The 12,559-nt window shown below is 42.2% G+C and overlaps 1 protein-coding gene across 1 annotated transcript in view; it reads right to left on the bottom strand.

The window, feature by feature from the left end:
* LOC147027501 (triple functional domain protein-like) overlaps nucleotides 1-12,559 on the bottom strand; it is a gene marked incomplete at its 3' end in the record, with an annotated part of 489,834 nt that overhangs the window by 343,811 nt on the left and 133,464 nt on the right. The window contains exons 6-7 of the mRNA XM_085876518.1: nucleotides 11,034-11,156; nucleotides 2,883-3,077 (exon numbers count right to left, since the gene is read on the bottom strand). Coding sequence (XP_085732644.1) covers nucleotides 2,883-3,077; nucleotides 11,034-11,156 — 318 coding nt within the window. The remainder of the gene's footprint in view (nucleotides 1-2,882; nucleotides 3,078-11,033; nucleotides 11,157-12,559) is intronic.

Raw genomic sequence — 12,559 nt, 5'->3', positions numbered from 1 at the left:
ACACCAGGGTGTGTGTTTTATCTTTTGGTAGAAAACCATTTTCGCACAATACTGATGTAATATGATAATATAACAGCTTGTTCATATAATACTTTTAATAACATCTCCTGCAGTTTTTAGCTCGCCTGTTCGAAGAACAGAGAGCTATAGCGATACCCCCGGCGTGAGCGTGAGCGTGAGCGTGAAAATGTTAAAGTTTTTGGTGCAAATTATTTCCTTTCTAATGTTTTTATCGACCACACTATTTTTTACTGATTACAATATACAAATACATATATCGCTTTAAAATTATTTGGATCAGACTTCACTGCAATGCTTCATAAAAAATATTATTAGACTAGTCTTTTAAAAACGATAAATGTATAAACAGGCGAGCATTGGGTGGCTTTGACACCAACTCTCCGGTTGGTATCTTCCTTCAACGTCACTTCCCAGCTTTACAATTATCGAAATCAAAATGACAAATATCCCCGCACCGAAGTTATCTTGGCTATAATCACTGCTGTGTTGTCGTCATATTAAACAAAGTGCATGGGTCTATAAATACATTGATACTGAACTAATACACAGTGTTGTATTTCTGTTGAGATTTTAAAACATCGATAGTGGGAAGCAGGTGTCTGCAATTTGCCAAAGGAAAGTGTTTCCTTAGTTGTAATCGGTGTTTCGTACAAAGCCCTGCAATCAAATCAAGGGAAACATAAATCAAATTGACTCTTTTACTCCGGATGAGCTCCTGAAAGTAGTTGCAGTTTTAAATTAAAAGCACCACATATGACATCAACAAAATGCAAAAATTTGTCACCACTAAGTGCTCGCAATCCACCGATCACAATCCTCATTGGACCTCCCTTATCTCGTTGGTTTTAAATCTCCATTTTCCATTTGCGAGTTTCATGCGGTGTCACGGAGTCTTCCCAGGGATCAAAGAATCCCCTTGTGTTTTTTGTGACATCAAATTTCAAGGACCAAGTTGTTTTTGCAATTCGCACATCATTGTTCCAAAGACATTTTTCAGGATTGTTCCCAAATCCCAGACAGCCTCCAATTGTTGACGGTTTGTTAAAATACCCTCCCCCTCCGGTATAGTTTTCAAAATCTCAGTGAGGTTCTTTGTCAAGTATCACTCCCGTTGCTCCAGCTATCACCAGCACAATGTCGACACTCTTCAGATTCCAGGTTCCTTTTACTTCATTTTACAGATCCTGGTACTTGGTCATTTTTTGAATTTCTGCATAATTTCAGCCAAAGGCACTAAGTAGTCAACACCTCAGTTAGAATTTCCATCGTTTCCTTTTGGTAGTTAAGTACCATGTCCGGTCACAATGCCCAGTGGCAACTACATTCCGTGTACCACCTGCCATCTCCCTGCACCTCCATTGTATTCACTCCTGTGAAACTTCCTTGCCATTTTATACTCCAACGGAGCCATCCTCCTTCTCAACTAACCTCCTTCCCTCTTTCCACTCTTACCTCTCTCCTCCCTACCTTTTCTCAATCACTGCAGACCAGATTGAAAGAAAAGTTGTGAACCAGTATTCCGGCTCAGTCATATTCAGCACCAAAAAAAAACAAAAACAATTCACAACAATGTGAGAAAGAGTCAGAAATTTTTCTCCCCTTTTCGAAAGGTTTCAGAAGCAAAGTTATGGCTTCCATTCCAAACGCATCAGGAAGCTCACTGAACGGTGCAAAATTCACGACACCGAAGGGAAACTACATTAAAAGGCCCAACATGTCTGCTAGATTTTGCTGATGCAGGGCTATTCCTTCATGGTGAGATCAAAAACGTTGAGACTATAAAGTTTAACAATCTTTTGTGCAAGCATCTGTGCAAATTTAGAGTCGGCTGAGTGTGAACTGACGGCAGTTTGCAATCCAAGTGCACAAAGTTACTCTTTTGCCATCTTGGCCCAACCAGCGTGACCACTCCCTACTGGTTTTGGATTTCCATTGAAAATGTGAGCACCGATGGGATGCTGTGTGCATCAAAACTTTCTAAAAATAAAATAAAAAACACTTCTGTCCACACAATAAAAGAATGGAATTCTTGTATGGAAACAAAAACCTTGTTTTATGATTCGGGTTGGGAGGACATGTGTGCTCTTTGATCTCGATCATGACAATGCCCCCCATGCAAATGCGTGTCCACCACCATCCTCCAAAATGGTTTGATCTCCATTTACAAAGTACATTGCCATCATTTTTTTGCAATTTTTTTTTTTATTTCGTTATATTTTGTTAAATTTAATGTCGTTTGTCCATTGTCATCTTGATTTTTCTGAAAACTCGAGTCGACACACCTTATAGCTGGCAGGAAAACCTAGAGGTATGCACACTCATCTCTGAGATGTCGAGCGTGTGCTTGAATCTCGGCTGTTTTGCAGGCAGGCCGTGTCATCCAATTTGTGTGCCGTCCCTCGAATGGACGTTCAACTGGGCTTCCCATCTGTCAGCATGAGTTGGTGGAAATTAAAGATCATATGGTATGCTTAAGAGGAGGTGGGCTATCATAAGCACCCTGAAGAAATTACAAATTCCTCCTGTCGCCTCCAGGTTTCATAAGAAGCTAATGTCGTAGCTTCTTCTGTATGCAGCATATGGTTGTGGGTACTGTGGGTAGTAACATTATCTGGGTGCTCGAGGAGTTTGGGGTGGTGGGGGGGGGTGGTTGGGAGACAGTGACTCTGCCATTAATTTGTCTAAAATAATGTTCCTCTTAATCAGACTCTTGTACATGAAAAAAATTCTCTCAAAATAAAAGGTAATTCACTCACCGATCTTTAAGACCAATAACATTGCTACCAAAGGGGAACAATTGGTCTATTATCACTGAAGATATATCCAGTTAAAGCTAAACGTATGAGGACCCCTGGTCAAACCTGCTCAGCAAGCTGGTGGAAGTGCACGGACTTGGTGAGGAGGAGGCTCCTCTCTTTAATAGCTGCCTCAAAGCCTTTCCATTCTCGATTCAGGTGTTCAGACGTGAGCTGTAGCTGCTGGGCTGCATAGTGACCCCCCTCAGCCAGACACCGCGCCACCGAGGCGATGCGGTCGATGTTCACATACGCATTCTGCTGGAAACATGTTGTAGAAACAGAGCAGTGGTACTCCGACTCCCTCCATTAAATCTTAAGATAAGACCACAACCTTATGGTTGTCACATAAATGTAGGCACTGTTAACAAATCATCCTCATATTATTAATTCAGTTGTATTTATGTGACCTTGGAGTGACAAGATCAGTGCTTGCACCAAATGCATGTTTTGATATGACAATCTGCATTCGATACTCTTCATGTTACACATATAGGATAATTTGGAGGTCCACAGAAAGTCAAATGTTGCGTCACGTGCAATGAGGAGAAAGCAGATCACACCTTTTCAGAAAGTCAGAAAGACCTTTAGCCAAGAGAAAAGGTCATGGATAAGGGTGAAGTTTGCCACAAGATGGAAGGAGACAAACACCTTGAAAGGCCAAGAGATAATTACCTCCGCCACTGAAGGTGAATGGAGGTGATGTTTTCACCCATGTCTGTTTGTTTTCGTGAACAGGATCTTCAAAAGGTTGCAGACGGATTCGGACGGAATTTGGTGGAGAGCTTGGTTATGTGACGCGGATGAAATGATTATGATTTTGGTGGAGATCCGGATCTGGATGCAGATCGGAGAATTTTTTTAAAGTGATTTCTCACCATTGAGTGATCGGCCAAAAACGACATCGAGCAGGATATCTCAAAAAGTTGTGGACGGATTCGGACGAAACTTGTTGGGCAGGTGAGATGTGTAACAAGAAAGAAATGATTCGATAATTTTTTGAAGTGTTCCTTCACCATCGAGTGGCAGGGCGAAAACGATATACATCACAAAATTTCAAAAAGTTAGTGCTGGATCCGGACGAAACTTGGTGGATGAGTTGGTTAGGTAATAATAAGAACACACACACACACACACACACACACACACACACACACACACACACACACACACACACACACACACACACACACACACACACACACACACACACACACACACACACACACACACACACACACACACACACACACACAAGCATTTTAAGGCCATTTTTCCCTACTAGGACAGGGGTTAGCCTTGCAGGCCCATGACAATCATGGTTCCCTTTCCAAGGCAATGTTTTAATGGCCGGTTGCCCTTCCTGATGCCAATTCTTTCATCTCCTCTTAAAACACACAGGGTTACAGTGTACCCCTATTCTAACCGGGGCACACACCGGGACCAGTACAATGGTACTCATTTTGCTGACCTCGGAAGGATGACAGGCTGAGTCGACCCCACCTGGTGTTAATTCAGCAGCCAATGGGGCTTGAACTCAGGACCCTCGGATGTTAGGTAACAAGAACAAGCCGATTAAATTTTATTCCAGGTCTGAATCCAGATCCGGCCTGTCATTGGGATACAAAACGAAAACGAATCACCTTGGCAGGGGTATGCACTCTACCGCGTGCCCTTCCAGTTAACTGAGACTGGACCGACAGAAGATGGTGGTCCCGTCAGTGGGGAGCAAACCCATGAGTATACTCGGGAAGACAGTTTGTAGTTTTACAATCTGATGAGGTTAGGGTCAGTCGGATGAGCACTTATGAGAAAGAAAGCCCAAGGAAGGAAGGAAAGCAGAAAGAGAGTACTTTGTTAGATCAGAACTAAGTTGCTTGAAAACGAACAAAAAAACGAACCATCCTTGAGATGAAACAGAAATAGGACCTTATCATCCCAATGGGATATCCCAATGACGTTGAAGTATTTATTTTCAGTGGGCATTCAGGAATGCCAGGTGTGCCGCATGAGCACCAGTCCTTTGTGAAGAGGCAAATTGAAACGTGTTTTATTTTTTTTTTGTCAACTGAAAACTCTCACTGCCAAAAATAATTCTCGAAGAAAGAAAATAATTTCTTAAAATAAATAAAAGTTTTCTTGTGACTTGAAAAAACTGGGAGACAAATACAGAGCATGAGAGGCAGAAAGGAGAATGCTTGTCAGAGTAGAAGAGCACAGCAGTGGGTATGGGGGTGGGGGGAATCAGCACTCCTGACGACCCAAAAGGAAGGGTACGAGACAAAGGGGACAAGGAGTCTGTTCTAAATGTGAGAGAATCGAGGGATGAAGGAATGAAGGTGAACGATCAGTGTAGAATTGAGGAGGGTAAGCATGCGTGAGATTCTGGAGGAACGCCTGTAACCTGAGCAGGCCGGGAGAGTATGGAAGGACGAAAGAGCAGGATGAGTATGGCTAGACATGAGGATCACAGAAGTTTAATTGAAAACTCTTGCTAATAGAATCAATTCATAATCAGTATGCAACAGTTAAGCTGGGGTAATTGACAGATGAATAATGGCTGTTAAAGCAGGGTCGAGTGTATGTAAACCATCACCTACGATGTTGCACCGCACTGCATTCCATTATTAAATTGAAAATGTAGCAATCAATTTGTCGTGTGAAATGGCAGGCTTTCTTGAAATGATTGGATTCTGTAACAGGAACATTTTTCTGGAGGCTCTGACCAAGAAGAACAGGACACATATACACAGCAGGTGGATTTGGACAAAAAGAACCGTGGAGTCAACAATGAAGCAATTAAGTCACATTATAGGAAGCTAAATAAATTCTTTCAATTTCTATGATTGCACAAGCCTGAATAAATATGGCACAAAATTCAGAAATTTTAAGAATGACAAAAAAATTTAAGGAAAATAAATGAATGAATAAGCTTCAAGCTTTGGTACGAGGTCCGGCGCAGTTTGATTGTAGTTTACAGCTTATTTGAAACAGCGTGAAAAATATGAACCTTGGGCATACTCTTCATCCATTCTGGATTTCATCCGATCAAGCATCAGTAAAAAAAAAAACCCAAAAGATTACAAGTAAATTCAGAGCTTGGATACTTCCTCTACGCTTGACACTACTTAGAAACACTCAAGCCAGTGAAGTAACCCAAATTTGTACTTCAGCGGGACGTAATGATTTATTGTATTTGCATCCACACTGGTTACCTGCTCCTCCGAAGGTGGACGGAGCTTATGTTTTCACCCCTGTCTGTCTGTCTGTGAGTGAGATATTTCAAAAAGTTATGGACACATTCAGACAAAACCTGGTGGACAGGATGGGTGTGTGACAAGGTAGTGTGTGAAAAGGTAGTGTGTGACAAGGACGGATTGATTCGATTTTGGTGAAGATCCAGATGCATATGTGGCCGATCAGTGGGATGCAAAATTAAATGGTTTAGCCTGGTGGAGGCATGTACTCCATTGAGTTCCATTCTAGTTACTTCTGTTGAGATGCAAGCTTTGAGTTAAAGTCTTTGCAAAAGCAAAACCGACTTTGGAAATCTCAAGCGGACAAAATGGAGCAACTACAAAATTCTAAATCCCCCCACACACATCATTAGACACCACTATGGAAGCCTCGGTGCAATCGGATTTCAAGTTTTCTTTTGGAAAGTTCAAAACGCTGTACTTAAAGGGGAATGTTAAAAACAAATCAAGGGTATTGAAAAACATAAACAGGATCAGTGAGTACGTAAGAAAATGATATGTAAAATAAATGTTACAAAAGTAGGTTTGAGAGAGAAAGAGGTACAGAGGTAGACAGGAAGAGAGGAGAGAGAGAGGAGAGAGAGGAGAGAGAGAGGGGAGAGAGAGGAGAGAGAGAGGAGAGAGAGAGGAGAGAGAGAGGAGAGAGAGAGGAGAGAGAGAGGAGAGAGAGAGGAGAGAGAGAGAGAGAGAGAGAGAGAGAGAGAGAGAGAGAGGAGAGAGAGAGAGAGAGAGAGAGAGAGAGAGAGAGAGAGAGAGAGAGAGAGAGAGAGAGAGAGAGAGAGAGAGGAGAGAGAGAGGAGAGAGAGAGGAGAGAGAGAGGGAGAGAGAGGGAGAGAGAGGAGAGAGAGAGAGAGAGAGAGAGAGAGAGAGGAGAGAGAGAGAGAGAGAGAGAGAGAGAGAGAGAGAGAGAGAGAGAGAGAGAGAGAGAGAGAGAGAGAGAGAGAGAGAGAGAGAGAGAGAGAGAGAGAGAGAGAGAGAGAGAGAGAGAGAGAGAGAGAGAGAGAGAGAGAGAGAGAGCACACACGCAAGATATTGAGCTGGAGAAGGGTTGAGTTGGAGAGAGGCTCAGGGGGATGAGAGTATAGGGAGTGGGAGTAATGGGAGAGGGGAGAAATCTGAAATAAGTCATTCAGCTTATATCACACTTTGATTAAAAGCAAAAATCAAAACAACCATACCTATATAATATGTAACAACTCTGCCAACACAACTGCACCTATATACTATCATCAATATGCAACAACAAAAGCAATTAACTTACCTCATACTGAATAATTAATTGATAAAATGACCATCCAGATCATCATAAGGTAAGAGAGGCAGAAAAATATGTGTGTGAAAGTAATGATCCAAACACATCTCTCATCTATAATGAGAGGGAATAACCAAGTAGCTCTCACAGATTCAATAACCACAGGTGGCTAGGATTATTTATAAATTGACTCCTCCCATGCTCTTTGAGCCAACGAAGTTGAATAAAGCAACCATGAAAAGCTACCCAAAGTTAAGCCCTTTGCCATTTCAAACTCCACCTTAATTCCTTGACAGCTGTGAAGGTGTTCACAAATCATACATACATGAGAATCCCAATGCTGCACACCCCCTCAGCCGGTGGACCAGTTTCATCTCTTATCAACAAATCATCAGCAACAGCGCAGACAGAAACATTCTCATTCCATCATGTCGTGCTGACTTCTGGTGACATTCATGATCAGATTTCTCCAAAAATCCCTATCCTGCACTGCTTCCCAAAGCTCTGTCAGAGAAAGCTTGGTTACAGCCTTTCGGCCATCCATCCAGCACATACATAGTCTTCCGCTTCCTCCTCTGACCTCAACCATACCCAGCATGGTCGGTTTCTACAGATTTTTATTTCCTGCAAACATGAGGTGTCCAACCAAAGTATGACAGTTTCTGTTTTAGCATCGGCGCTTCCATTGTATGGTTTGGTCGAATTTCTTCAAGCACCGATTTGTTTGTTGTTCTTGCAGTCCATGGAATTTTTAACATTCATTTCTACACATTTCAAAACTATCAATCTTCCTCCTTTATTTCTTTTTCGCTGTCCATGACTCGCATCCATACATTGCAATTGGAAATACCGGATAATTCACCACCCTGCAACTGGAAATTGGTGTGTTTTGTCACAGCTTTGTCTTTCGTGATCTTTGTCAATCCTGACATTAATTTTGTCTCCAAAGGGATACTGGATACCATTGACCAGTTTCAGGGCCAGGCTTGGTGGCAGAGATGAGCTGTTCAGGAAGTTGAGCCATAAAACTGGACGTGCGCTGAGGACGGACAAGGAGGCCGGAGTGCGAGGAATCTGTGAGGGGGTAGAGTATCACCTGTGGTCAAGTGATTCTCGTCCTGCTTACAGGGGAAGTGACGCATTGCGTTCCTCCAAACACATCCCTCGTTGTACTGCAGTTCGAGCGAAGGGTGGTAGGCTCTTGACAGAGGAGTCCGAAGTGAAGGCCTGCTGGGCCTTCATCAAGGATTCTCCTGTACTTTGCACCGTCCATTGTCCCTACTATATACTTTCAAGCTTGCCAGTCCCTCCTGAGGAAAAGCAGCCCCATAGCATGATGCTACCAGCACCAATCTTGACAGTTGGGATGGTGTTAGCTGGGTGATGTGCAGTGTTAGGCTTGCGTCAGACGTAATGCTCTGACTTTAGACCAAAAAGTTCAATTTTTGTCTCGTTTGACGACAAAACTTTTCACCGCATGCCTGCAGTATCATGAAGATGTTTTTTGCAAACTCCATACGAGCTTTTCGATGCATCTTTTTTAGTCATGCCTTCTTTATCGCCACCTGTCCATGTAGGCCAGCTTTGTGAAAGGAAGGGGATATTGTTGATTGATGATTACTGATCCCCCATCTCGGACATTGTGCCTTGCAGATCTTTCAAAGTCATTGATTTATTTACAGTGACATCCCAAACCAGTTTCCTGTTTGCCCGGCCGCTGAGTTTGGACGGGCGACCTGATCTGGGTGGTATGATGTGTCTTCCAATTCTTAATGATTGATTTCACCATACTCAAAGGGATGATGAGTGACTTTGAAATCATCTTGTCGCCCTCTCCTGAACGGTGCTTCTCCACCACTTTATGTCTGACATCTTTGGAAAGCTCCTTGGTCTTCATGTTTGCTTTGTTGGTTGACGAAGTTAGTTGCACCTTAAAACTCCTCATGCAAGTGGGGCTGTGGGGGAACTTAACTTTACAGTTAAACCACCGATTACACACAGGTGAAACCTCAAACTTATTCACATTTTTTTAAAAGCTTTAACTTTGGAAAGTTAAAGTATAATTAAAGAAATAGTAGTATGTGAAGATTCTCTATGTTCAGTTTCATTCGAATGCATCGTGAAATGAACTCAGCTGGCATTAAAATGTGAAAACTTTGGAGGGGGGGGGTGAGTACTTTTGGAGGCCACTGTCGACCGACTGTTTTGGTATCCACTAAACTAAACAGTTAATGAGGTTTCTAAATTGTAACCAGGAAGAAACGAATCAAAATTAAGTACAAAAGCTTTGTTTGACCGTGTGCTTGGGTCTTCAGGCCAAAGTACATGGACTTGGAGTAATGCTGTATTGTAATATTTGGATTTTAAAATGCTGATTTTTCTCTGAAAAAAAGGATGTTTTTTAAACAGAAACAGGCAGTGCACCCCAAAGGAAAACAATGATGGTATGACCATGCATTTTGGACATGGACTCGGATGTATGAGTTTTGTATGGCATGGTCTTAAGGCCGAGGTGCTTGCATATGCATTTCACAAGCTTTGTTTGACTGTGTACTTTGCTCTTGGGGCTTAAGTACACATGCTTAGCTTTGTTATAAGTTATAACGTTTGTTTTACATGACCTCTTTTTATTAAAAGAAGGCTCCTCTCAACAGAGGCTTATCGTCCCCAAACAGAAATTGTTTATAGTATGACAACGCATTTTGGCCCTTTGGGTGAGGATGTGTTTTCGGATGAAATGAGAGAAAGAGAAATATAAACAGGAGAGGAAGAGACAAAGAGGCCTTCGGCCAAGGTGCGTGTGTAGTCGCTTAAAAAGTTGTGTTTGACCATGTAACTATTTATGATTCTTCCATTTTTCGATGAAGAAAAGGCATCTCTCAACAGAAATAATGGCTAGGGAGTTGGAAATGCAATGGCTTCGAAAGGGTATGTCAACTGATTGATGCTGTGGTTAGCGGTGTTACAGCTGACACTGCTTTGGCCATTGGGTGGCTCTGTCTCTATCCTGGAATGCATGTCTCCTTTTGATATTGATTCTGCTGGCTACAATTTAAAGATCTTATTGACTAGAAATGGGAACAAATAAAAAAGGATGTATTTGTGACAGGCAGGTGTTATCAGTCAAGATACTAACAGCAAGTTCTGGTGTGGAACTGAGGTTCATGGTCACCATTCCAATTAAAAGGTGAGAGAGGGAGAGGGGGGTGTGGGGGGATGGGGAGAAAGAAAGGAGAGAGACAGTAGGAGAGGGACAGTAGGAGAGAGACAGTAGGAGAGAGACAGTAGGAGAGAGACAGTAGGAGAGAGGGACAGTAGAGAGAGGGAAAGGAGAGACAGAGAGACAGAGAGAGAGAGGGAGAGAGAGAGAGGAGAGAGAGAAGGAGAGAGAGAGAGAGAGAGAGAGAGAGAGAGAGCGAGAGAGAGAGAGAGAGCGAGAGAGAGAGAGAGAGAGAGAGAGAGAGAGCGAGAGAGAGAGAGAGCGAGAGAGAGAGCGAGAGAGAGAGAGAGCGAGAGAGAGAGCGAGAGAGAGAGAGCGAGAGAGAGAGAGCGAGAGAGAGAGAGCGAGAGAGAGAGAGAGAGAGAGAGAGAGAGAGAGAGAGAGAGAGAGAGAGAGAGAGAGAGAGAGAGAGAGAGAGAGATATTGCTCCTCCCAACGAAGCTACAGGAATATAAGAGAGTGCAGAAATAGTAAGTGTTTTTACGCACCATGGAATTCATTGCAAAGTGACCATGCTGCGTCTGAAGCTCCATGGCGTGCACGTAGTTTGAACCAATGTCTGTGCAACCACTGAGGAATAGTTCCTTGTTGTGACCGATCCAGTCAAACATCTGGTGGTTGGAGTGGGGAGAGGAAAGAGCAATTACTTTCCAGAAGCCTCAAAACTCCTTCTTATGCCTTTAGAAGTTCTCATAAAGCTCAGGTTTTTGACATCAGTGTGGAGTTTCCCTTTATTCTATGAATTTTCAAGTAAATCTCGAATTTTTGAAATCCAAATTTCTTCATTTACTTTAAGCATCCTGTTTTAAAGAGCTATTTTCCATAATTCTAAATATCAACAATTAACAAGACAAAGGGATAACCTCGTTTCAAACATGCCATTGGTTCTTTTCATCTGTTCGTCCCATTTTTCCTACAGCATCCACCACAGCATGACCTCTGACGGACCACTGATAAAGTAACATTTGAGAGACAATGATAAGGAATGGAACTGAAGTTTCACTTTCAACCAAATCCCTGATAGAAGTCAAAAGCATGAGATAGCCGAGTAAACTGACATCATTTCAACTGAGCTGTCGTTGTGCTGTTCCCCATTTGTGTTGTCATTGTTTTGCAAACATTGGCATTTAAGTTGTACGATAAACCTTTACCAAATAACAGAAATAAAAAAATAAGTCTGCGGCTGTTTCACTGACCATCTTTGTCCGACATTTCATACAAGTATGAAAAATATATAATAATAGGAATGAAGGGAGATGTCATTTAAGCAAAATGCAACACTACTGCCCATGTTGAAAAGCGAGACATCAAGGTCGCAGCCAAAGAACAGACCATCCGGTAACGACAAACCCTCATTTGGGTCTGAGGACATGCTTTCCAGAATTTTATTAAAAATATACACAAGGAAAACGGTGCATCATCATAAATATTTAAATTATGCTTTCCATAAAGACGCTACTTTCAATATGACATTCAATACTATTATATTTATGATTTTTAGCAAGAAGAAATTATTTTCATCTGTTCAATTGTGATGTATCCAAAGGATTAAAGGGGGATGGGGGTGAGGGGGAACAAGCCAATACCCAAGTCGGACCAGCACGTTTTTTTCCTGATATCAACGCACTGATCATGTGTGCCCCGGTCGCTTCACACAGAATTTGTCAGAAATGAGTTGGTGGAATCAGGAAAGGATAATATCAGCGATTCTTGTCAGGCTACATGAAACGACCCTGTTATTCGATAGCATCTCAAAAATGCAAAGCCCGTCTGCATCTGCTTTGTATTCAAATTCACCTTGACAAAAACAGCTGAAACTAGAAGGGCACTCGCGAGAGCGCATACCTCTGCCACACAATGCCTGATCCAGGACAAAATAGAGACCCATACATTTTTGAAATATCATCTTGTATGTCATTTTTTGACCAATCTCATAATGGTGAAGAATCATTTTAAAATCAAATACTTCTTGTATCCAGATCCAGATTCGGAACTTCACCAAAATCGAAATCGA

Source organism: Eptatretus burgeri, chromosome 4 (assembly GCF_056783735.1).
Source record: "Eptatretus burgeri isolate ZD-2024b chromosome 4, Ebu_testis_v1, whole genome shotgun sequence".
Lineage (NCBI taxonomy): Eukaryota > Metazoa > Chordata > Myxini > Myxiniformes > Myxinidae > Eptatretus > Eptatretus burgeri.
This window is presented reverse-complemented; position numbering and strand designations above follow the sequence as displayed.